We start from the raw sequence: 26,466 nt of genomic DNA on the forward strand, positions 1-26,466 counted from the left end.
CCCGCGCCCACGTGCGGCAGAGGCCCAGCGCCGGGCGGCGCCCTCTGATGACGTCACGCTACCGCTGCCCCGCTCCAGCAAGGCCGCCGCAGCCTAAGAACGGCGTTTATTAAGGATAAAATCTGCTTAAAATACACGCGCGCACCCGTCTATACAAAAGCTCCGCTGGGTCCCGCGGCTGCCAGCCCCGGCATCCCCTCGCTCTCCGCTGTGGGGCCCGCTGGGGCCTTGCGGGGCCCGTGTCCCCTCTGCAACCGAAGGTCCAGCCCCGGGCAAGGGTGCTGCTTCCTCAGGACAGTGCAGGGTGTGCCGCGTCCCTGCCGTACAGAGCGTTCGCTGTGCTGAAGGCACAGGGAAGCCACAGTCTGTTAAACAGTTAGTGCCAGTTTCATATATCTGCTGCTGGCCCCACAGCCTGGGCAATCCATACAGCTAATCCGAGATGCGATGGGGCACGTGGCTGCAGCCAGCTATCTGCACACAGGCAGGAAGCAGCATAGTTCCTGGGACTACTTCAGCCAGCTCCAGTCAAAGTTCTGAAAGAGAAAATGTATAATCAATGGGTATCAAGATGTTACAATTACAACATAATCAAGAGAGTTAGGCGAAGTGGACAATGATAACAAAAGAGAATAAAAAGGAAGGCTTACCCTTAGGCTGGGCTCACCACAAAACACCAATAGAGGCAATCTCCAGAAGAGATCATTCCCCACTGGTAGCCAGCTCTTAAATAGGTCTAGGAATTGCCTTCACCTGTGCTCCTCTGGCTGGCTCATGGCTCACCTCAGGTGATCAATCGGAGGTTCAGGCCATGACTCAGTAGTTCCCATGCTCTCCATCCCTTCAAGGCGTGAACCAATGATCAGGTTAACTAAAGGGTAAGCTTTCCCTAATACAGAGATCCGGTATATCACGACGTTTATACAATTTTATCGCAACGTGTGTTGGTACAATTCAAGATGAGTGATGATCAGTGGATGTCCATACTCTTCTATGGGCCAGTGCTCGATGATGTGACCGGAGGCATGAGGTCCTGAGGTGCAGGTCCGTTCTATGTTCCATCAGTGGGAGATGCCCAACCCCTAATTTTAGCCATGCTTGGGTGACAGGAATAGTCTGTCCCCCAAAACCACCAATCATCACTCTGTTGCCATCAAATTGCCTCGGATCTCCATAGAAAATTGATGTTTTTGCTCCAGTGTCCACTAACGCCATAAATCTCTGAATATTTTTTCGGGACCAATAAATCGTTAATTCTACATAGGGCCTCTGGTCCCGTCTGGAGGCCCTATGGGGACTAACATTCCTTGTCACGCCATGAATTGTGCTACAGCCAATTCTTTTGCTTCTGATGGCTCAGGCATTGTGGCCCAAGACACCTGAGGTGGCTTTTTCTTCCTATTTGGAACAATAAAATCTTCTAAGTTCCATGTTGTTGTTGGTACCCTCTCTATAACCCTTACCCTTGATTTCTTAGGGTAGCTCTGAAATTTTTGATTGTCCTTTAGTTGTCTCCAGAGCTGGAGAAGGACATGGTTGGGCTGGCGGTCGATCTTAGCAAATTGGACCCCAGCCCAAATTAAATCATTAAACGTTTGTTTTTGGGATACCCTTATGGGTCCCAATCGAGGAGCTCGAGTAGCCGGCATTTTGGTTTTATTTACCGGCAGGACCTCTGCTTCTTCCAAAAACCGAATACTGCACCTAGTCCGCAGGCGTTCTGTTTCTCCCAGGTCGGCAACTAACTGGGCAGCCTGCTGGACTACGGCTTCTGATGCTACAAGGGGATTTAATATGGAGACTAGGGTGCCATAGAGATGGGAGGGAGCTTGCTGTAAAATTAAATCTCTCATCCCTGCTGAAAATTTAACCATATCAGGGCCATCAAATGTGTCTTCATAGATGGCCTCTCTTACACCCAGTTCGCAGATATAATTTTGAAGGTCCTCCATGGAGGACCACATGCCTGTATGTAAAGGTATGTCCGATTTATTCGGCCATACCATACGGCAGGCCGCCATTAACCATTCTAGTATGGAATGGTTTTCATCACGATATTGATGACCCACATATAACCTCTGTCTGGGAACAGGATGGACAGTCATGGTGGCCAACTTGGCTATTTCTGGGCCATTCACCAAGACACTTTCTGCCCCAGAATCCCACAGCCTTAATAACCAAGCCGGCACACTTTCTCTAGGCTTCTGCTGAAATCACTGTACTAAGTCCACCCATTCTGTTGCCGTGTATGGCCGGGCCGTTACATGTAAATGAGTCTGGGCAGGGGGCCACTGATCAGGCGGCACCCCTGCCGGTCTGTCCTGTACTTTTTTTGTTTTCTGGGTTACGACAGGACGGACTTCCAGTGGATCGGTCAGAATTGGATATTCAAGGTCTAATCTGAATTTGTTGTTTTCCTGATCAACGAAGTCTGTTGATTCAGGAGTCTGGTCATCATTTATTGAAATGTTATGAATTTGGCCTACGGGAAGATGTAGAATTGGCTTCTTCCCTGTTAAAACACCAAGTTCATGCTCCAGTTTTTCAATGCGGTCTTTCAAAAGCTGATTTTCAGTTTCTAAAGTATTATTTCTTGTATCTGCATGATTTAAGGCACTCAATAGTGGCCATGCCACCATGGAGGCAGCCAGTTGTCTTTCTTTAGTGATGAGGACGTCCTTGCCAAGTCCTTGAAAATAGTCCGCCATGCGATATGGGGAAATATTACCCATAACACGTAAGGGACCCCATTTTTCAATGACAACAGCTAACTGATAATAGGGGGATCCCTCAAATCCTCCTCTGGCTGGCTCATGGCTCGCCTCAGGTGATCAATCGGAGGTTCAGGCCGTGACTCAGTAGTTCCCATACAGAAAGCAAGGAAAAAACACAGAGATGGAGACAAAAGATTCACTATCTAGCACTTCTCCATTCTCCAGATAATCATTCCATCACAGCTGGAAAAATTCTCACCGTTTCATGACATGGCTCACTGTGATTGCACTGCTTTCCCCACACTTACTGTAGCACTCGGGCATGGCACAACCTGTCTTTTTTGCTCTGAGAATGATGCTATGCCTGTACACAACCTACTGCTACTGGCCCTAGTGATTGTACAGGCAGTACAGAAACACAAACATATGAAAAAAAGGCTCCCAGCCATGCTTATGGAAAAATAGAGAAAAAAGATCTTACTGATTTCTCTTATGTTTTTCTGAGTAACTTTCAGAGGACAAATCTCATTTTCTGCTGTTTTCCTGTTTATCTTCTGTGTCGTGATACAAGGAGAATGGGAAAGGAATCAAGTGTAACTAAATCAAGTATTTATTGGCAGAGCATGATTCCACAAGAAAGAATAATCTTTCTGAGTTAAAATATGTCAGAGTCAGATGTTGCACCATGGGATGAGATGCGGGAGATGACAGAGAAATAGGTAAGAATAACCAATAGAAAGCCACTCAGAGAGCTTTCTCCTCCTCTAGCAATAGCAATTTCTGCTAATGAGTTTTCATTTGCTATTAAGTTTTCACTGAATTCATCCTCAGCAACTCCAGTAAACTCTTGGTTCACTGTTCAGTATGATTCATAAACAGCAGCATAGTTTCTGTTGAAACTATGAAATGTTTCTAGACATTTTAAAGTTTTTAGAGCTCTATTTCACAAACCTTCATTTCTCCAACCCTCTGTTCCTTATTTCAGCAGTTACAACAGGTAAACAATTTTAACTTTTTATCCCACATGAATAGATGCCAACCCTGAAGAGACACTGTAAGTAGCTTCTGAAAATCCAAACCAGAGCATATCAGTGGATCTCACTTCCTCAGAGATCCCTGACTTCTCTACAGGACTGCAATAGTTCGCAAAATAAATTGAGGCAATCTCAAGCTGACAGAAGCTGTATTGACTCTTCTCCTTTATAAAAAGGTCAATCTGATTGCCTAATTATATCTGAATTTGCGTTTCTAAGAAACAGACCTAAAATCAGCTAAAATCAGCTTTTCAAGAAACCTTGTGTTCTGTGATGCTCTTCATCCTCCTGGGCCCATTTGAGCAGTAACTTACCAGCCTTGATCAGTAACTTGGGAACAGTTTCAGTCTGCATCAACATTTCTGTCATGCCTTGCTATTTCAAAAAACAATTTCTGCAAAAAGCCTTCTTAGGACTCTCTAAAGCCCCGCTTTCACTATAATGAGAGCTTAATTTCATAACCAGAAAAGGGCTCCATGCAGGCTGCTTTCCATGAAGACCAGCATGTTAGCAGAGTTCAGGGAGGTAACAGACATCATATGCCAACCACAGCAATTCACATAATCACAAATAATTAAGGAGTGGTTCAGGAGTACTCCATACTCACAGAGGACACTGTTGTGGCTGTGACAGTCAGGTCCTCAGAAACACACCAACAAGCTTACCGTCAAGCTGTTCTGCTCTTCTCTTGCCTCCTGCAACATACTGCTAAAGCGATCAAGATAATTCAGGTTCTCCTCTATCACATCAACGAAGTTTTCCCTGTAGGGAAGGCATAACAAGACAAATATAAAAAAAAGTTAACACTGACATCAGTAGTTTCTGCACTGAAGAAAAAAAGTAAAACACCAAAAAACTAACAGTTCTCTGCAATTACAGAGCTGCCTTTTAGGGCATAAAACACGCCTGGAGGAAGCATCCAGCAGATCCTCACCCCACAAGCCTCCATTTGTTCTCCTTCCCTACAGAGGAAGTACGCAAACCACTCTGAAATTCAGCCTTAAGAGAACATGGGGAATGAACTGAGTACAAAGCGGCCTGAAATCACAGGCTTACATCTTGCAGCTTTCTGTACAGTTCCTCGTACAGTGAAGCCAGATTTCGAAGAGGATCTCTGACGCCACACAAAATCACCTCAGGAAAGCACTCATTAAAGTGTGATCAACCTGTATCACTAGAAGGTAGAATATGCCCTACAGCAGCAGACAGAAAGGAGGAAGCTAAAGGTTTCAGAAAACTGACTTCCAGCAAAAGCACACTTAGAAAATGTGTATCTTCAGAAATTAGATGTTTCAGGTCCAAAAAGAAAGAGATGGCCAAATGGATTGATAAATGAAATGTTTGTGCTTGTAAGCCCTGCTACTGCTCCACAATATCTGCACTGCTGAACACTGAGTGTTGAGCAGTCTTTGAGGGGTGCTCTTCTTCTGTTAGGCTGACTGGAATTAAAACTACTAATGAACTGAGAAAAGGAAAAAAAAAGCATCAAAATCCTCAGCTCCTGTCAACTCTCTTGTCTCAGCTAGGCTGAGATATGAAAGAAATTAAGTGCACAGTGCTAACTGATGGAGGTCACAAGCTTTGCTTGAGAGTGGTATATGGAAATTGCTCAGGATTGGAGCATGAAGGTTTGTGAAGAAAGAGCTAACCAAACTCCTGAGGTTTTGGAGTTTTAGTAACATATGAGGTACTGAAACTGTTTTGGAGGAGTGAAATAGAACATTGATTACTCATGACTCCAACTTCAGACCTCCATTTCAATTAAGACTTTTAATCCTTAGGCTGTGAGAAGTACTAAATATGGCCTGATTTATCTGGCACCAGAGGTTGGGCATGAAAAGAAACTGCATTTTGGCTCCAAATTTGCCTTTTGCTGCAGCCCTGGGGCAGAGCTGTGGTATGGGCAGCAGGAAGTTATTAAAAAACACCAGTCAGGAACTGAATAATGTTGCCTTCAGAGGTAGTCTAGTATTCTAAAACACTCTCTCACAGCATATCCAAAGCCCACCATGTGGGACGTGGTAAAGATATGTAAATAGGTCAGGGCCCCCAAGCACTAGAGACACTATCAGCAGAAGACGTGGTTTCAGAGTGTATGTGCACAGTGGTTATACTGACTCCTCTCTCTGCAGCAGCATCCTTTTCTTGTTGCTCTTACCCATCTCCAGGAGTTGCCATAGATGAAAGAGGGTGAGGTGCATATTCTGAGGAGCCCTGGGGGACCCACGTGGCAGCTGGAGTTGAGGCTGTCCCTTCCAGGCTGGAGCTTACCAGTGAACGAGAAGAGCTCTGAGTCTAGAAAGAAGAAACTTGTTTTCTGTGATATGTTTCCTAAGCTGACCTTAAACGTTGGCACATGGAAATCAAGATAGTTTTGGCTGTATAGCCACTAGAAATGATGTGTAAAAATCAAGTGTATTCTTCAAACACCTGATGCTATTTAAGAAAGCACCCATTTCATTTTTGCAGAAATACTAACATAATGACAGGTTTAAAAGAGCAGACACAAGTTTACCTATCCCAGTATACATCCTGCAATACACTCAGAGAACATAAGAATGAAGCTCATGTCATGCTATGTTACATGCACTGCTTTCCAGCCTCCAGCAATTTGCCATTTAAGGACTTTCTGGGACCAAGAATTCCTTTACTGGACTTCTTTTCCATGAATCTGTCTACTGTCCTTCTAAATCTGTGTGAACTTTTAGCATCTCAAACTTCCCTTCTCTACAGTAAAGTAACTATTGTGTGGAAGCACCTCTTTTTTGTTTTGAGTTTCTTTCTTTACAGCTTTGTTTGCTGTCCCCTGGTTCTTACAGTGGAAGGAAGTGCAAAAAATCCAGAAGTTACTTACGCAAGCAATTTTCAGCAAATGCCATATCTCCCTTTGTCTTTTGCCCTGCATCTGCATCACCGAGTTATCAGCTTCTCTGATATTATTTAGAGCCACTTCAATCTTTGGAAGCAAGTCAATAATCTTCTGCTTACAGCCCAAGAGCTTGCTGTAACAAAACCAAAACACACAGTTAACTCCAGCTTGTGTAGCAGTGAGCTTTTTCAAAGTGGCCTCATCTTAAGATTCAAGGACAATTCAGTGAGAACACCCCTTTCTCTTAGCTCAACACTGTGGTAGCTGCAGGTACAAAATGTGCAAGACTGAAAGGACCCCTGGATTTTTCTGTCTGGTTAAGACTCAAAAAAAGTAGGTAGACAACACTGCTACTAATACCGAGAATATAAGCTCTTATCTGAGGTACAAAAATTGATCCTGATGATAACAGACAGTATAGAAACTCAACCACAGTATTTTAATTCTCTTTGGTCTATGCGAGTCTCTGTATGCTGATGTACCTAAGCTGGCAACTTTCTCTGTGGATCTATTAACCATATGCCACAGCTGAAAATAAGGACAGATCACATTTTGCTGACTACTGAGATCTATGTAATGTCTTTTTTGTTTGAGCTTTTGAGGAATTAATGAACAAATCACTGTTTTTTTCTCAGCTTGTTACACTATTTCTTTTTAAAGATTAAAATTCCAACTTAAGCATGAGCAGACCTGCCTAATTTTAAGGTAAACTCTTGGCTGCTAACAGCACAAGCTACTGTATTTTCCTCTCATTTGCTACTAGCTATATGCATTAGCTGTCTTTGAAGAAAAAAGTGGAAATTCAACACAGACACAAAGAGAAGAATTAATACTATTAATATGCTATTAATATTAATGAGAGTGCTATGAGAAGTGCTTATCTGTGAATGGAACATTTGGGTACTGACCCAAAGACACAAATGCTGAAAGTTGCCTTTATTTTTCTGAATAGTTACCTGAGATGGCCAAAGAGCTCCTTCAGAACTCGGTCTTGGCTCTGAACTGTCTGCACAATAATCTTCACCATGTCTGTGCTGTCACTGTAGGCATGATCTGGAAGGAACATTAATCATTAGTAAAATGCTCAGTGAGAAGCCACTCACTTCCCCTCATTCATGCTCAGAGACAATGAAAGTCACTTAAGAGCGGGCAAACAAACTGAAACACAGTTCACAGGTTGGCTATAATGTCTCATTAGGCACAGCTTTTCTTAAACATCTCTTTGTGCCACAGATAAAAGCTTCAGTAAGGAAAGATAGTTGCCAAATGCACAAGCAACTAACTCTTCCTTGCTCACCAGGTACCACATTCAGAACACATAATGCCCAAACACGACGCTCCATCAAGAATAACTGAGGTATTAAGAGAAAAAAAGATTGCTGTTTGGCTGGAGTGATGACACAGGAGTGGCAGTTCTTCCTGAGTATGGAGAAGTAAAGGAGTAGTATCTGGAGAAAGTGTTAGGGAATGTCAGAAGGCATACAAAGTTGTTTATGGCAGATACTCAAGTGTGAAAATCATAGGACAAACCAATGACTGGGGAACAGTATAATAGGAATTCAGGAGAATGCCTGGCTCAGCAACAAGAAGAAACTGGCTTGAGGTATGTTCTTGACAATGACTTGACTTCTCCAAAACAGTATTTTCAGGGTTGCAAGAACTGAGTTGAGAAAAAAAATCAGTGAAAGTTAGTTGCTGGGCACAAATGCAGAGCAGTCTTTGAACAACCTGCTTCCATACCTGGAGGTCTTGTTTTTAATTGCTTGTACAGATCTATGGCTCTCTGTTCCCTTCAAAAAGAAAGAAAGAAAAAAATCATATGCCTTCACATGGCTCAGCTATGTTTTCTTTCTGTAGTATCCTTAACTGCAAAACCTTGTTTTTGTAACTAAAGGTACTTCTGCACAGCTGCCTCAGAAATTCTTGCTCCCATTCTGCTTATGTCGCCTGGTCACTTTTAGTGCCATTTAGTGACATTCTGCAAATGAAAAGCACAAACAATAGGACAGTGTTTCTTTTCCATTAAGTTTATGTTATTTCTCTCATATATTCCAACAAGCTGCAGTTTAACTAGTTCTTGGGCCCACACCAGACTTCTTCTCTTAACTGCCCCTAGATCACCCCAGTATGATTTCAAGAAATCATGCAAACTTCTTCTCCTTATGTATGTGAGCATTTCTAACATATTTCATTGTTATTGGTCTTGAGAGTCCTGCAGCAGTCTAAGACAGGTGAGAGGTGCTCTTTCCTCCTGCTGCACAGGGAAAAAAGAGAGCATTAGCATCCAGTGCACATCCAGTCTGACACACCACACAGGACTCACCTGTGTCTTTGGGCTGCATGCATCAAATCTTAAGCAGTGTGCTTTGCTATAGCCTGAAAAACTGGAGACTCAATCTGTTCTCCACTCCTTGTTAAGAAAAGAACAGAATTTTGTCTTCGTAGCACTAGACTATCCTGAGCAACAGCTCAGGGTATACTTAAAGTACTTTGATAAATGCTGATGCAGCCTTGTGCTTTCAGTAGTGAAAGTGCTGCAAACAATGCTTCAGAAGGCAACTTCATCAGGTGTTTAAGCTGATGTGAATGTGGACTACTGCTGCAAGAGGGAGTTCCTCTCCACCACCACTTCCTTTCCTGGGCCCAACCTGATACAGTTGTTCTGTATCAGTGACTGTACATGGACAAAAAGTAACTTAGTTGACCTAGCTTTGCAGAGGGGAAAGAGCATGCCAGGAGAATGTATGCTTCCTCTCAGAATACTCAAAGTTAGTTAGAAGAGCTCTTACTATCAACAAATTTAATCTTATTGTTGTTTTGGCTGTCCCAGCTGTTTTCCCCATGTTTCTAGAGGTCCAGCCATCATGCAGTTCCAGATTTGTTAGGTAAGCTAGGTGAGCTTGCTCCTTTGACTGAATGCTAATAATTCTTGGACTTTACAATGCTGCTAAGTGATCAGTTGATCTTCAAGAGGAAGGCAGAGCCACAGAAGGTGGGACTTTCCCTCTTAACAGCAGAGTAATCAAACTGATCTCAGCATTGCTCTGTACACTCAGCTTGCAAAAAACTGAGAAACACATTTTGAAAACGCTGACAAAAGAGCCATTACAATAGATTAAAACATCACTCAGACATCCATTAATGCACAATAAAAACAGTAAGTAAAGAACTTACAAGCTCTCCATGACTTCTCCTTGGCGCCTTGCATATGGACTCTTTTGAAGCTCCACAATCTCTGTGTGCAAAGCCATGATCTGTTCATCTAAATATCCAATATCTTCAGCCTATGGGGAGATGCAGTTACAAGTCAAATTGAAGAAGGACAGCAAGAATAAAGATAAAAATCTACAGAATATTTCTTTGGACAATAGGCTGACTCCCTGCAGACTTTAGGAGATAAAGACTCTTCAATATGACTGCTATTATAATAACCAAGGTTACTCACTGATACCATTTGCATTCACAACAAGGATGAGAAAAATCAACTTCTTCATTAATCACAGCTCTTCAAAACGCTTGTTGCACATACACACTCTGGGTCTACAAATGTTCCAGCAGCAGAGATGTTTTTTCTTGTTCTTACAGCGTGAATAAAAGGTGCTCTAACATTTTACATTCCCACATGCATTTTGGCCTAACATTTCTCTAGTACTTCACATCTTCCTCAAAGCAATACAGAAATACTAGTCTTATATCAAGCCTCTCACACAGTCAGATAAGGCAATGAACAACAATCTTTCCAAGCACCAGTAGAAGCCAAGTGGTGCCCAACATACACTGGAAATCTCTGGCATGGTTGAGAAAACACAAGTTACCATCTTGGAATCATGGACTGTGGATATTGAACGAGCACAACAGAAGTGAGTGGTAAAGAAACTGCCTTCCTGAGAAAGCATTCTGGGATACTGAATCTTTTCCTTTCTGACCTGAGTCTGTAGGATCTGCAGAGGGAATGTTTTCTGGAACATAGTTGTTACTGAAACTGCGGAAGTACTTGGTGTGAAGGTATGTAAATAGGATGAGACACCAGAAAGGGATGGCAAGTAAAGAACAAAATAAGAAGTGAGAAGCCATGTGATCAAATGAGGTCGTAAGAAAAATGCTGCTGGTCTCTATCTGGAGCACTATGGCTCACCATAAAGACTGTAACTGTGTCTCATAAAAGTTATGCTGCCTGCTGGACAGTCACTGTGTATTACAGAATAAATCAATTTCCATTTCTGATAAATGTACATGGTGTGACTACAATCTGGACTGCAAGGGTTGAAGATAGATCATAATCCTCAGGCTCTGCAAAGCAAACACTTGTTGATACTCTGGATTTCCTAGAAACAGCTGTTGACAACTTTGAATTATTCTGCTACATGCAGCCATATTTATATTTCTTGTTTCCTACAAGAAGCGTATTGGGTTCATATGGCAAGGTTTTGGTAGCAGGGCTGTAAGGGAGGTCTCTGTGTGAAGAGACCAAGAGCTTCACCACGTTAGAGAAGACCCAGCACTCCACTGAAAGGACTGGGAAGATGGTAACTGGTGAGCCATCTCCCTGTATGTAATGTAACCAGCAAGCTTTTTTATCATATTAACTCCTCTGTCCTGCTGAGGACCAGGAGTGAGTGAAAAGCTTGACAGCTTTCAGCAGATGAGACATAATAGAGACTACTTTCTGAGATATTTTAGACATCTACTCTGAGAAATACACTGCAAATGCTCTGCTTTCTCTTTGTGACCCTTCTGCATGGCTTCTGCCTCCCAGGCTTTATTCAGTATATCCAGGAGAAAAGAAGTAGCAGCTTTTGACAATAAACCATTGTGATCATTCTATTTCTGTCCTCAGTTTTTCACAGCTAAAAGCTTACTTTTTCCCCTGTAAAGGACTGGACAGAACAACAGGCAGAGTTGTTCTATGTCAAGGTCTCTATTTCCTTATTACTTTCAACGGAAGTAAAATTGAAATACTCCCAAAAAACACACATCAGGATTCTAGTAGTGGGTATAATTCAGCTAGGGTTTCTCACAGGACAAGTCTTTAACACTGTCTCCCACAGTATTCTCCTGGAAAAGCTGGTATCACGTGGCTTGGACAGGTACACTCTTTGCTGGGTAAAGAACTGGCTGGAGTGTCAAGTCCACAAAGTGGTGGCGAATGGAGTTAAATCCAGGCGGTGACTGGTCATGAGTGGTGGTTCCCAAGGGTCGGTACTGGGGCCTGTCCTGCTCAGTATATTTATTGATGACCTGGATGAGGGCATTGAGTGCACCCTCAGTAAGTTTGCAGGTGACATCAAGCTGGGAGGAAGTACTGATCTGCCTGGGGGTAGGAAGGCCCTACAGAGGAATCTGGACAGGCTGGATAGCTGGGTTTAGGCCAGGGGGATGAAGTTCAAAAAAACCAAATGCCAGGTCCTACACTTTGGCCATAACAACACCAGGCAATGTTACACGCTTGGGGCAGAAGACAACTCTCACTAAGAACTGGTTCTAGCTCCATTCTGAATTTCTTAAGAACGACTCTAATTTCTTTTACCAAAACTCAATTTGCCTGCTTATTTGCAAGGCATTTGTCTGTATTCTTAAGTTAAGCATTGCAATTTTCAGATCACTGCCTAGTGACTGACTAGTATCATTTTCAGTTTTAGCAATGTACATTTTTGTGTGCAATAAAATCAAGGTAGAAGACTCTTGGCAACACCACTCCTTTTGGTAGTAAACATTTCTCTACAGCCTACTTTCCTATATAAACAAACTGAGTCTAATGAATTTTGCATTAGTTTTGCTCAAACCACTGGATTCAAACAACTTGGTGCATACCTGGGCACACTGAGAGGCCTTCTCTTCCATCTCTTTCCATGCTTTCAGCATCTTTTCTGAAGCTTAAGAGAAAAGATTTGTTAACGTTTAAAAAGCTACAGATGACGAAAAGAAAGCATGACACAAGCTATGCATGCATCAGTTGAATTTAAAGATAAAGAAGTTGAATCTCTATAGGTTGAATCTCTAAGCAGGAGCCACAACCCAGTTGTGGGAACAGCTGACATGTATTACTACACCTGCAGTTATGGAGGCATCTTATACTTTTTAACCTCCTTTGCTCGTGCCAAATTCATCTTCTTCCCCCAGAAAAAAAAAAAAAAAAAAAAAACAGAAAAAAACAAACACATAAAGATGCTGAGAAACACAATGGCAGCTCCTGCATACATTTTCTTTTAAGGTAATTCCTACCCACAGTGGTTCACAGTTAGCCCAATCCTTTACAAAAATCAGACAAGGCACCCAGGAAAGTATTACAAAAATATGTACATATGCCATAAGCCATCTGATCACTGTATCTCTCCAGGTCAAGGCGAATACTCTGGTGAAAGAATTCCAGCTTTGCTTTCAGTTGCTGAGAGGCTGATACCATATTGTTTTTCATTTTTATTAGGTTGGCATTATACCGAAGGAGACTCAGCCTAACAAATGAAAGAAGAACATCATATTAGCTGAAAAGTGTATGTGCATTTATGTGGTCAGCAACCAAAGAAGCTGTCACTGAAGGCAAGACAGGTAAACAAAAGAAATAGTGAGATGTTTACAACAAGGAGTGTTAGTGGGGTCACAGACTCCAACTCACTCTCAGAATATGCAGGTCCTCAACAAGCAAAAGAGGAAGTCCTTTCTCATTTCTTATTTTTTTTTCTTCATGCATGTGTGTCAATTAAGCAACCTTTGCAATGGGGACTACTGTTAGCATACACAGGCTTCTGTAGCGTGGCCCCTGGTGAATGCTGTCATCTTTTTTACTGTCTGAGGCACATAATACTGCCCATTTGCTGCCACACAGGATAAAACCCTACAAACACAGCAAACAGTTTCCCTGATTCTGCCACTTGTGAAACAAATGCCCTGGGCTGTACTGTGCTGCCAGCAGCTTGAGCTGATCAATCCTCTCATGTCAGCACTGGTGAAGCCACTCCTGGAGGACAGAGCCCAGTTCTGGGCTCACCAGTGCAAGAGAGACATGGACATACTGGAGGGAGTTCAAGTAAGGGCAACAGAGATAACTAAAGTTCTGGAAAATCATTCATAGGAGGATGAGCAAGTAGAAGAAGTTGAATGGGCATCACTGTATGTAAATATTTGAAAGGAAGTTTAAAGAAGGAGGCTCGTTTCAGTGGTTCTCAGTGACATGACAACAGGCAATGGCCCCAAACTGAAATGTCCGAGGTTCCATGTGAACACTAGGAAACACTTTTTTTTTTAAATTTAAACTTTTCAATGAGGACTGGCACAGGTTGCCCAGAAAGGCTGCAGAGTCTTCATCCTCAGAGATATTCCAGAGCCATCTGTACATAGTTCTGGACAAGTTGTGTCAGAAAGGATTGAACCAGATGACCTCCAGAGGTCTCTGACAACCTTGGCTATTCTGCAAGTCTATGACTGCATTCAAGTTTTTTCAATTGTTATCAACATCAGGCAGTATGAAATAGAATTAATGGAGCTGTTTAAGTTCCCAGCCCAAACACACTTCATAATGTAGAAGTATAGCAGATCAGAGAGCTATAAAACTTCTAGCAATCAGGAGTCCCCTGAGCTGCATGCTTCCAGTCAGTCTCCGTGTTTGCATAATACTGAATCCTCTGAATTAAGAATAACAACTTACATAGCAGCTCTCTGGCCCTGGAAAAGCCTGCTGTAATCTTCTTTTAGCCCAATGACGTAGTGAACTGCTTCTGCCCATACCTTGCGGAGCTGAGGAATTGGTAGCTGGATTTTACTATCCTGTACTGAATACAAGAAAAACATAATTGCACCTACATGGAAGAACAACTCTAGAAAAGGAGTCTAGTGCTTACAACATTCCCTATTCCTGCTTCAGGTACTTAAACTAACAGATCAAGACACATAAGAACTGCTCATTTGCTATGTGCTGTTCTGATTTTTTTGAGCATTTTGGCTACTGGCAATAAAAGGTGTGACATAACACTATGTGAAACGTCAGAAAAGGCAGGACCCATGGTTTGTTTTATCCATTAATTCTGCATCTAAAGCACTCGCTCAAGCTACCAAAGCTCTACAGAAGAGTTCCAAAAGAGTAAGCAACAGATGCTCTAAGCTGTTAAATCTATAAAATGTGGAGATAACACTGTAGATAACATTTTGCTAGGCTGCTACATGTTCTTAAATGGTCCTCTTAGTCAGAGGCTGCCCTTCGAAATACACACAGAGATTAGCAAGGCAAATCTACTTCCACAAGAAGTAATGCTTTCAGGTCCAAGGTGTCCTCCAGCATACTTACCAATATAATTTACACACTCAGACAGACTCCGAGAAGCAAAGGGTCCATCATAGACAATTTTGCTTTTATCGAACAAGTAGACCATATAGCTATCCCAGCCCCTCTGCACAAACAAGAGAAAATCTGGTTACAAAACGAACTCGTTATTGTCATCAGAAACTCTTCATATCTGATGCCTTAAAAAATTGACTTTGACAGATTCCACAGAAGCACAGGACCCTTTGCTAGCAAGTTACTTTAAAGATTTAGTTGGAATATAACCATAGCAACCTATGTTATCCAAGAAAATCATGCTACACAGAGTAAATTGTCTCAAGTGGGATGAGATCAAAGCAATTAATCTTCCTTAAGATTTCAAATTCCTTAAGAGTGGGAAAGACTTTAAATGAACAGAATCATTCTTACTACGCCATCAATAACACACTGGGAAGCAGGTTTCCGGGGGTCCAGGCAAATTCCTGTCTCCAAGAGCAGTTCCTGATTTCCAGTGCTTATTCCAGTTTCAAACTCAATTCGAATCTGAAGGGAATGAAGACTTTCCTCAGGATGCAAGAGAAATGAAACAATCTTGGCAGAGGTCATATTTAGGATGTGCACTATCTGTAAAAAAGAGTGCAAAATAATTACAGGTCACTGGCTATCCAAGACAATGCACATAATAGCCTCAAAGGGTGTACGTAACCATAAACCATAAAGTTTTAGCAATTACAATAATTAAGTGCAGGTGTAAAGCCTCACATCATAAAATTCAGACCTGTAACTTTTAACTCAATATCAGAAAACTAAGACCAAACTCCCTCACAGCTCAAAAGCCACACGAAAAGAATAGAAACAAGCTAGCATACAGGCCATCTTAAGTCTGTTATCTCTGAAGTAGCCAGCACTGCTTTCAAGAAGAGGAGTCTAATTCCTCCATATAAAACAACTGTGACATAACTCCACCTATCTTCTCACTGCTCTCATGGCTTTCTCTGTTTTTACTGTATCTGAGTGGAAACCGTAGGTCTCAAACCACATCACAATATGCAGACTGTGACAAGTCCCAATTATTGCCATAATGTTTTGTGTTTCTGTCTCTAATTCCTTTGGAATTCTTTCAGATTATCCTCTGGCTTCCACGCACTTCTGCCTCAGTTAGTCTCACTTCAGCAGTTAATTAATAAATAATTTGAAGGGGAACAGCCAAGTGAATACAACCTCTGATCTACTACTAGTACACAAACCTGAAGTCACTGTATCAGTAATACAGTTCAAAATTAACAGTCATTAGCAAATACTGAACAGTCACTTGAGCTTGCTGAGTCCTTACTAAGATGACAGGCAGGAATTTAGGATCATTCTTCTGCTACAAAGCTAGAGATTAATATAGCATATGATATTCTGTCCTCAGATATGTGCCAGACAGGCTGTATATACACATACTTTCCAACACCAGCAAAAAGATTCCTCAAAACCCAGAAGCTAGATGATGCTGGGATTATAGCTTTGCTGTATTGAACACAATTCCTGTTCTCTGAAATGTTTCTACTGAGCCCATTAAAACTACACTCACCTTCAAATTCAGTATGTGATCCATAATTAGGAAGCACTTTGGACAATTGGTTTCAGGATCTAAACCTCCACCCCTCTGTTCTGGATCCCAACTCAGCATCAGTTGCAACCAACTTTCCATCTGTTCTACAATTAAACTAAACAACAATAATAATGAATTTCAAAACAGAAGAACCATGAGAAAGAGAAGGCAGATATTCTAACACACTAAGCTCACTTAGTAAACCTTAAACAGTCTTAAAAAGCAAAACTGTCTACAGAACAACCATCATGATGGTGCAGAGCTGCTTGGAATAATTACTGAATTGTAGGGGCTGGAAGGGACCTCTAGAGATCGTTGAGTTCAACCCTGCCACAAAGCAGGACCTCTGCAGCAGACTGCCCAGGTGGGCATCCAGATGGGTCTTGAGAGGAGACTCACCACCTGTCTGAGCAGCCCATCCCAGGGCTCCGTAACCCTCACCGTGAAGGCGTTCTTATGCACTGCTGCAGAACTTCCTGTGCTCCAGTCTATGGCTATTTCCCCTTGCCTTGTCCCCACAGATAGCTGAAAAATGGCCCTTCACCTCCCACAAAGCTCTCTTCCTTGTTTATCCACATCAAAAGCACATAACTTTATTATCAGTAACGTGGTGAAAGGCACTGCACAGTGCAAGAAGCACTCCCACTCAGGGATGCATCACTAGCTTCAGGAAACTTTTTTTTTTTCCTATCTACAAATATCATTTTCCTTTAAGCACCTGTGCTGTGGCCCTTGGTCCTTCCACTCTGCCTCTCTATAAAGAGTCTGGATCTGCTGTTTCTGTAGCACCCCACGAGATACTGGAAGACAAAAGCAGATGCTTCAGCTTCAGGAACTTCTTGTATGCTCTATTCAGCAGGCTCTGACCATCTCTGAGGCATTGGTTGTTCTTGCCACAGTATTTTCCAATGCAAATACTAGATAATTTTGCTTTCGCGAAGGAGCTAATTTAAGCTCCTATGACTAAAATTATATTAGAATCGTTTATGACTTGGTTTATGAGATTCAATACCATCAAATTTTCAGGCAGATATTAATGAAGTCATCTCTCTCAGTGAAGAGCCCAAAGTTCCATGAAGATCTATGCGGCTACAAGCTATTCCGTAACAGCAAATAATAGCTTGCTTACAGATTGAGACAGTATTTAGGAGAAAGAAGGACCCCTCCATTTAAAAGATGAGCCAAAAATTATCATATATAATCACATTGTCACACTTACCTGCAGATGCTGTGAGGCTGTGGCAAATGAGTACTAAAGCGAACCTCCCCACTCATCTCTTCAGAAGCAAATATGTGTTTTGGATCCTTCTTCTTGATTTTTTCATGCCTAGAAAATAAATTCTTTATGGGTATGATAATATTTCTTCTGTAAAGGGGCAAGCAAACCTGGCATTAGCAAAAAGTATCAGCTTTAGAAAAGAAACTTTTTTCAGGATGAATATATTTCTAAACAATTCACCTAGCACAACTACCTCCAACTGGAAGAAGGGAGTCCTTGCAATCAACTCTATCTCTGGACACATTTTCACATCTGCTTGCAAGGACATCTGGAGAGCATCAAACAAAAGGACCAGCAGGTAACAATTAACTGCGGACCACAGGGCAATCCTGCTCAATAAAATCAGCCTCTGCACAACTGTGAGACAGTTTGAACTTGCAGGAGTCATTTGGCAAAGTCACTGCACTTGCCTTGATGCCAGAGGAGCATGTAAGATAGAAGTATTAGAAATATTGTGTATTACTGGAGCCAACACTAGGAAAAACCACCGTTGGCAACTCCACCTGTTCCCTCATCCTGGCTCCCTTCAGCACTGGTTTGCATCTTGCCTAGAGCTTGGTTGCTTGCGCAGCAGCAGGATTTCCCAGTGCAAATCCCATGTAAGCATGGCCCGGGCCGCAGCCATCAGCCAGGGGTGAGGTAGAGAAACACTTCGTGCACCTGGAGGCCAGTCTGCTCTCTTAATCAGCCCCAGTTTTGAACAGAAGCTGCACGCAGATGGCCCACACTGCTTTCTTCCTTTTTATGAGTACAGATGCTTGGAAGAGCTGTTTCTCTCTGTCATTTGTTTTTCACTACTTTTTTATTATAAAATAGAGTTTTCCAAATGTTGGAAAAAATGGGACAAATATTTGAACTACTATAAGAATAAGATCCCAAGAGTTAGGATTTTAAAGAGAAACTAGTGCACTTTAAAATTTACTTCCTCTCCCTCCCATTATTTTAATGCTATCAGGAAAACAAATTTCATGCTTGTTCTGTCGCAGAATCATGCTTTGAAAAATCCATCTTTATTTATATGGTCCTGATATCACAAGCTAAGATATGGAAATACATCAATAATACAACAATAAGCCTTTCTGCTCTTTGTTCTAGCCATGAGACAGTAAGGAGAAACTTCCACATATGTGGAAGTCCTATTAATGTCCTTCAGTTCTCATCCTTGTTAAGCTATTTGGAAGCACGTCCTATGTGTCTACACTGCAACAGGAAGTCTTGCTGTGCATTATTTGTTGCTAAAAAATAAGTGACCTCACAGTGTAGCGGAACAAAGGACTGTATTGCTCCTCTCCATGCATTAATCTGTTCTGACATTACTTCCCTGTTTAACAGTGTGAATTATAATTAAGTTTTTTGATTCAAACTTCAAATTCTTGCATTAATTATTATGCTCACAGGCACCCACGACGATATGTATAAATTACTGATCAAGGTGTCATTAATGCAATGAAAGTACGACTAGCTTCTGCAAGATTTAACAGACCAAGAAGCCTCATTATTCAACAGCAGTAAGTTTGATATTGGGATTCTCACTCTCACTGACAGCTGTCAGTCCTTTTGTTGAATGTCTTACCAGGTAAATGGCTGGAGATTGTGCAGGAAAGGCCGAAATCCTGCAATGCATTCAAACACCATCGTTCCAAAGCTCCAGTAATCAACAGTGACAGAATAGGATTTATTCTCGAAGAGTTCGGGAGCCTGAAAAGAACCATACAAGGACACTTCAGAGGCAATTCAGGCAATCCAGCACTACCGCAGAGACAAATCTATGTTTAGGAGTGGCTGTCAGCTCCAGAGGGAAAGAGGTGGAACCAGCAGAAGGGTGACAAGGGACTTCTGTAGGTTCTCACACACTTCTACGATGCTATAAAATGTGTACAACACTTGTACACATAAAAAACAAAACACAGCTGTCTTACCAAATATTGCAATGTTCCAACAAATGAAGTGCACAAGCTTCCTTGATCCAAATCCTTTGCGTAACCCAGGTCAATTATTTTGTGAACGATCTGTAAGCAGTTTAAATAGATCATCAGAAGAACAAATTCAGAGGGAAAAAAACCAGCACAACAAACCAAACCTATGCAGTGACATGCATCCAAGAAAGGGAAAGCCAGAACAGGAACTCCGGAAAAAGTCTGTGGTGAAGGTTTGAGACACGACACTGCACTGAAGCTTGCTGTTTCACCACATAAGCTGGCCTCAGCTTAGACTCAACTTTGTTTAAAGCAACTCAGCAGTTTTAGCTTGGTATTCTATCTTACGATGTTGGAATTTGAGGAGTAACAATAAATAAAACCATTTTTTGTTAAACAATCCACTTGGTTGTACTTCTGAACTAGCTTGATTGTATACACAACCCTCAAACTCACAAATGTAAGGCTACCATAAACTACAGTTTTGTATCTTTCATCCTCTGTTTGCATGTGAATCATAGAATCATAGAATCATAGAATCACCAAGGTTGGAAAAGACCTAAAAGATCACCCAGTCCAACCGTTCACCTATTCCCAATAGCTCCTACTAAACCATGTCCCTCAACACAACATCCAGTCTTTCCTTGAACACCCCCAGGCTCGGTGACTCCACCACCTCCCTGGGCAGTCCGTTCCAGTGCCTGACCACCCTTTCTGAAAAGTAATACTTCCTCATGTCCAGCCTGAATCTCCCCTGCCGTAGCTTGAAGCCATTCCCCCTGGTCCTATCACTAATGACACGAGAGAAGAGGCCGACCCCCAGCTCACTACAACCTCCCTTCAGGAAGTTATAGAGAGCAATGAGGTCTCCCCTGAGCCTCCTCTTCTCCAGGCTGAACATTCCCAGCTCCTTCAGCCTCTCCTCATATAGCCTGTGTTCCAGACCCCTCACCAGCTTTGTTGCCCTCCTTTGAAGTTCTTGAACAGAAGCAAAAATTGTTTGCTTTTAATGATAAAGTTTACAGAATAAGCAAAGTAGAATCTGTTGCTTCAAGAAGATACAAGCATTTCATAAATTCAGAGTTAAGTTTTCAGTCTAGTTCAGTGCCAGAAGCTAGTCACTCTTTTATTTCTCTCAGGTAAAGCTGCTCACAGTTTGCAGAGATGTGACTTACCTTCCCACCTTCATCCTGAAGAACAATATTTTCAGGCTTTAAATCTCTGTGTATAATTCTGTTTTTGTGCAAATATTGGATACCAGAGCCTAAAAGACATGTGTGATATGACAGAAAAAACACACTTATTAAAGACATAGCTAAAAAATACCTCCAGTTTCTTTGATTGTGAAAGCAACATGTTTTCATTTAGAAGAAACACTAAGAACTTGACTTAGAATATTTGCTGGGTTTGCACATACAGCTACAGGACTGAACAAGCTGTTCCTCTGCTCTTCAGAATGGGGAGGCTGCTGTGAGCTCAGACCTGGTGGCACAACTGCAAGGCAGATCTCTTGCCTTAAAGGTGAGAGAAGGGAGCTGATTCCCTGATTCAGCTGGGAGCTAAGCAGGAAAAAAATAAAAAAAATAAAAATAAAAAAATAAAAAAATAAAAAAAATCAACCAGGTTTTAGCCAGGCTGGTTTTCAGAACCTCACAAGGTCACGGAAGTGGCTGGAGGGAACAAGAAAAGGCAAAGGGCGGGACTTTGCCTTGTGGCAAAATGCCTTGAGGTAGCTGTGAAGCTACTACTAACAGCAACAGGAGAAAAACTGCCTGTGGGAAGAGAGGAAATCATTACTCCACCCAAATAACACCACTCACTGCTAAACAAAAGGTTATTTTGCAACTCAGCTACAGGACACTGCCACATACAGAACAGCAAAAAACAACTGTCAAAGTGTGAGATTTTTTTAACCTTCAAGACGTGATATCTCTCACTAGAGACAAACCTGCACCCATCACCAGTCTATTACTCATTTACACACTTAACAGTTTCCAACTTGCACTTCTCCATGGCACTTTGAAATAGGGAGAGAATGCAGTACCAGCAACATATAAATGCTTTATACAGTAAAATGCTTCTGATTTTAGGTGAAGCTGTCAGACACAAGGCTGGCAAACAGCCTGTGTGAAAGAACACAGATCATGGCCTGAACAGGCAATCAGCCCATGAGAAAGAGCTCAGGTTAGCTTGGGAACACAAGTAAAGTGCCTCCAGCTTCTGCATGTAGCTGGAAGAAACTTCTTTGCGAGAAACTTCCCTGTAGCTGTAACTCAGTCTCCTTGCTTTCTCTGAGTGACCGTGCTTATTCTGATATGTGGCGCTTTATTGTCTCCTGCTGTTATATATATAGTCGTGGTACTAATGGTTTGTGCAGACATCTTGCTGGTCACCACAGGAATCTGCTGGGTGTGATCCCAGGGCAGACATTCCACCGGCAGGCTGGCATTGGTAACGAAGACTTCGTGGAGACTGTACTGGCTGGCTACCCCAGCAATGTGAGTACCTCTCCATTAAACTTATGCAGAACACTTGTTTCCACATACTTTCTTAAGGATCGGTAAACTTTGTACAGATGGCTGACTTTTGTGTTGCACAGCCCTATGGAAAACAACACCAAAACAACTTGGTGTTGTTTTCCTCTTTGGCTTCATGTTCCCTTGCCATTTTGTGAGCCCTAACACCAGTCAGGAGTGACTCTGGAAAAACCATAACATTGTTTTGACTAATAAAGGTACCAGTCCTTTTCCGCATCAGAAAAATAAACCTTTAGGGGAAAGCCAACCATCTCTCCTCTCCCTCATAAAGAGGACATCAGAATCCTTCTGCCTAGAAGCCCAGACCACTGTGTTCAAGATACTTTTTCATACCAAGATGGCTCCACTCCTAGGAGAGACTGGTTAACTATCAGAGAAAACAAAGATGAAGGAGCTCTGCTGAGGAGCATTCTTGGAAGGCTAGCTTGCAAGGAAGACCATCTGCAGACGTAACTCTCCAACAGATTACCTATCCTCTTCCAGAGCAGCCAAGAAGCTGCTTTAAGGTGCATCTCTCCTATCTTTTCTTACAGACCTTTCAGTAGTCAAGAATTTGGCCACCAAAATCTCCACCTCCCCCTGGAACCTGAGGCTAAATGTGGATGCTGCATCTTGACATAGCCACCCTTGTTGCAAGCAAAGGAGACAACAGACACCATCACTATGTTAGTCGCATTTTTAACATAGGACCATAGAATAACTCTTTCAAAATGACAAGCTTTTCAACATTTAGGCACTTATTTAGGGATCCCTCATCTAATTAATCCTCAGTTGAAAGAAATCACTAGCCGGAAGATTGCTGGACAAGACACGGCATGATTAGCTTGTATGTTCTCTTCCTCTTCCGCTATGCTTTTACCCATCTTGCTCTCCACTCTGCTTTATTGGCTGTCCCATCCTCTCATCCTGAACAAACAGAATTTCTCTGCTACTAAGCGCATTCTACAGAGTGAAGCCACATAGAAACATAGACATACACCAGACAGCTTCTTGCTTTTAAGCGGTAGAAGTTACACTCCTTCAGACTGGTGTGCAGCTTGGCATCTGCTGAGCCATGAACAGAACAGGAAACTTGTGACCCTTAACACCACAGAGTTACCCACAGCTGAACACTATATAGCTTCTTCAGTCCCTTTCCATGGACATATCATTAGTGCAAGCCTCTCATCTCTGCAATCAGCAGAGACACAGGATCCTCGCTCTGCAATAGAAGCCCAGCTTAGTTTTGCACACTGTTTTTGTTAGTCCCCTTCTCAGGTAGCTGAAAAAGGAAAATGCCATTACACGTAAATACAAATATACAGAAAACAAACAGACACTGAAGTCCATAGACTACATACCAATGTCACTAAGAAGAGAAAGTATTTGGCTTTCCTTAAGTCCACAGCAGTTTTCTGGTTTGTTTAGCAGCTACAAAAAAAAGATGATGATGTTTACACTCACAATGCATCAATCAATAGTCAGGAACAAAGCCTTCCATCCCTTGCCAACACCACACAGAAAACAACACAGCTCGAATATAACTCTTGTTGAATAGAGTGATAGAAAAGAGGGCAGGGAAAGAAAGAAAATAAAAAAATCACTGCACTGAGACAAGGTTGAAGAGATTTGGACTGCTAGAATAAAACCACAGAAATCTGAAAGCTGTTGGAAAACAAGCAGATGAGAGACTCAGATCAGGACCGAGGGCTGGGAGCAGTGAGGACACCCAGGCTCCCCGAACCTCATGTTCCTCATCTTCTGTGGAAACTGCCCCAAGAGAGCACAAGCATAAAACATGTGCATGACCTACAGACACAGATGCTTTTCCAAGCTTTATAAAACATCATGGATGTGCAGTGGCAAATTAACAGCACTGAAAAGCACAATGTCCAAGAAATGAGAAATAGTGCTTTTTTTTTTTTTTTTCATTTTTTCTAAAGAACAAAGCATTACATGTGATCAAGTGAAATAAAGTACAGTACTTCTCAAGCTGCACTAGCATCTATGCATTAGATGCTAAATAATCAAATACTGCACTGAATGTACAGCTAATATAACCCCAAATTTCTTGGCTGAGGTCTCCAATTTGCGTTCAAGTATTCTCAAAACTTTTACTGCATAAATACAACACCCAAGTATCACCAGGTACGTGGACAGCTATGTACCTATGCAGTATGCTACTTCCACATATAGCCCCTTCCTTTAATTGACAACCTCTCAGCCTCCTAACATTGTCCCAATTGTTTTAAACATTACTAAAACATAAGATTAAACCGTTATACATTAATTGCTCTCACAGATATGCATTACATCACTTAACATCTGCTTGGATTTCTCCAGTCTGTTTGCTGTGTAGCACTGGTGAGAAAAACAACAAAAGCTGAACAGAAGAAAAGTTTCCTGACCACTCCGATGACATGATTTCTAAGCAGAACTTAAGTGGCAGAAATTTACTTTACCACCACTAAACAAGGGACTGCCTCCTGTGTACAGCTACAATGGAGCGGAGCATGAGTTTTTATCTAGCCGTGCAGCTGCTGCCAGTTTCCTTTTCTTGCAGGTGCTGCAGCTTTGTGGAGGAACAGTTCCCAGCTGATAGGAAAGAGCCAGCTAAAGTTTGTGAAACTGGCACCAGCCCAGCACTGAGAGCTGGACACGTGGTAGTTAACGACGTATCAGACTCCAAACTCTGACATGTAGAGTGCCAGCATCTAGGCTTACGTTGGAATGGACCTTAAAGCCCATTCAGTTCTAACCCTTGCAATGGGCTCGTCACATCCCATCAGATCAAGTTGTCCAGGGCTCTATCCATCATGGCCTTGGGCACCATCAGAAATTGGGCACCCCCAGCTTCTCTGGGCAGTCTGTGCCAGGGCCTCACTGCACTCTGAGTAAAGAATTTCTCTCCATTATCTAAATTTATTTTAAGGCTATTTTCCTTTGCTACATCATTACGATGATGCCAAAAGTCAGTTCCCCTGCTTATAAGCTCTTCGAGTACTCACTGTATATTTACTTCCCTGGATCTACACTAAAAAAGAGAAGCTCTACAGAACATATATGGCTTCATAGATGGCCACAGCTATGGGGACAGCACCAACACCCCTTGTTTTGCTGTGCCACGCAAAGCTAAGCAGTCGTTACCTTCCGGAGGTCACCCCCCGAGCAATACTCCATTGCCAGAAGAGGCACATCATTCACAAGGAAATTCATTTCCTCAGGAACTTCGCAGGCTCTCACTATGTTGGGATGGTTCAACCTAGACAGACAGAAAATTTGTGAAAGCTCTGGCTACTCTACTGAAGAGTGGGAAGAAAGGTCAGCTGGCCAGCCAGGTTTAATGCCTCAGGTCTGAACTACGCTCTCCAGGTACACCCTTGCTGAGAAGCACCCAGTCCTATACACCCCACACCTTGGGAACACCTCAAAGCCCACATGCAGCACTTTAACAGAGCACTAGGCTCTCGGCTCGAACTCTGGCTGAAGTTATTTCAGCTGTGTCTCTATTCCAGTGCACAGGGAAACCTCCCTTTTGGCCTAGGGGTTTAAGCACGTGCAAGCATACGGTGCACAGACGCACAGGCCGCCAGCACCCGCTCTTCGATCACGACGCACCGTTCCCGCGACTGACCCGCAACCCACGGCAGCCGCAGCTGTCAGCGCGCCCCCAGCGCCGCGGGCGAGGAGGTGAGCGGAGCGGTGCGCATCCACGCTACGACGCCGCCCCGCGGGGCCGCTGCCGCGCCCGAGGACGACCCAGGAGAGCCCGGCGGCCGGCGCAGGCTGCACACAGAGCCTCGCGTGGACCCCCGGAGCACAGCAGGACGGGGCCCCCGCGGCGCCGGGACAGCTCCGGTATGCGCGAGGCGAGGGGCGGCTCTACCCGCTTAGGGACAAACAGGGAAGCGGCGGCGTCTGCTCGCCGGCCGGAGACCCGGCACTCACTTCTTCATAATGTCGATCTCGTGGCACCAACGGTCCTTATTCTTGACGCTCAGCTCCAGCCGGCACGACTTGATAGCCACCCGGGCGCCCGTGTCCTGCGGCACACAGCCCCGTCACGGCGGGCCCGCTCCCCCGCCGCCGCCCCCCCCCACGACCGCCGCCGCCCCACCTGGTGCTGGTACAGGCAGACGTTACCGAAGCCGCCGGTGCCCAGGCGGTCCCGCATCTCCCAGGGCCCGCAGCCGCCCGCCGGCTGTCCCCGCAGTGCCACGCCGCTGGGGGCCGGGGGGGGCCCGCGCTCCGCGCCCCGCTCCATGGCGCCGCACACAGCTCCGGGCC

At 43.2% G+C, this 26,466-nt stretch overlaps 1 protein-coding gene across 1 annotated transcript; it reads right to left on the reverse strand.

Annotated features, from left to right (window-relative positions):
* Nucleotides 1-73: 73 nt before the first annotated feature.
* On the reverse strand, nt 74-26,458 carry CHUK (component of inhibitor of nuclear factor kappa B kinase complex). The gene is made up of 21 exons (XM_042818860.1): nt 26,297-26,458; nt 26,128-26,222; nt 25,327-25,441; nt 23,541-23,610; nt 20,839-20,927; nt 19,667-19,756; nt 19,321-19,445; nt 17,688-17,795; nt 16,448-16,583; nt 15,301-15,495; nt 14,896-14,998; nt 14,260-14,383; nt 12,918-13,069; nt 12,429-12,490; nt 9,792-9,901; nt 8,358-8,407; nt 7,574-7,670; nt 6,603-6,750; nt 5,907-6,043; nt 4,414-4,510; nt 74-536 (listed from the first exon to the last, which is right to left on the reverse strand). The coding sequence occupies exons 1-21, from the start codon at nt 26,441-26,443 to the stop codon at nt 510-512; spliced, it is 2,277 nt and encodes a 758-aa protein (XP_042674794.1). The 5' UTR covers nt 26,444-26,458; the 3' UTR covers nt 74-509.
* Nucleotides 26,459-26,466: the final 8 nt, after the last annotated feature.

Source organism: Centrocercus urophasianus, unplaced genomic scaffold (genome assembly GCF_019232065.1).
Source record: "Centrocercus urophasianus isolate 14NV4802_14NV808 unplaced genomic scaffold, USGS_Curo_1.0 seq_17, whole genome shotgun sequence".
NCBI classification, from domain to species: domain Eukaryota; kingdom Metazoa; phylum Chordata; class Aves; order Galliformes; family Phasianidae; genus Centrocercus; species Centrocercus urophasianus.

Bases quoted from the DNA above. Each gene is read 5' to 3' on its own strand.
- CHUK (XM_042818860.1), bottom strand. From the start codon at position 26,443: ATGGAGCGGGGCGCGGAGCGCGGGCCCCCCCCGGCCCCCAGCGGCGTG. The intron at 20,928-23,540 runs GTATGTAGTCTA...CATGTCTTTTAG, and splicing joins TTCTCTTCTTAGTGACATTG to GCTCTGGTATCCAATATTTG. The intron at 14,999-15,300 runs GTAAGAATGATT...TTGTTTGTGCAG, and splicing joins AGTGTGTTATTGATGGCGTA to AGGGGCTGGGATAGCTATAT.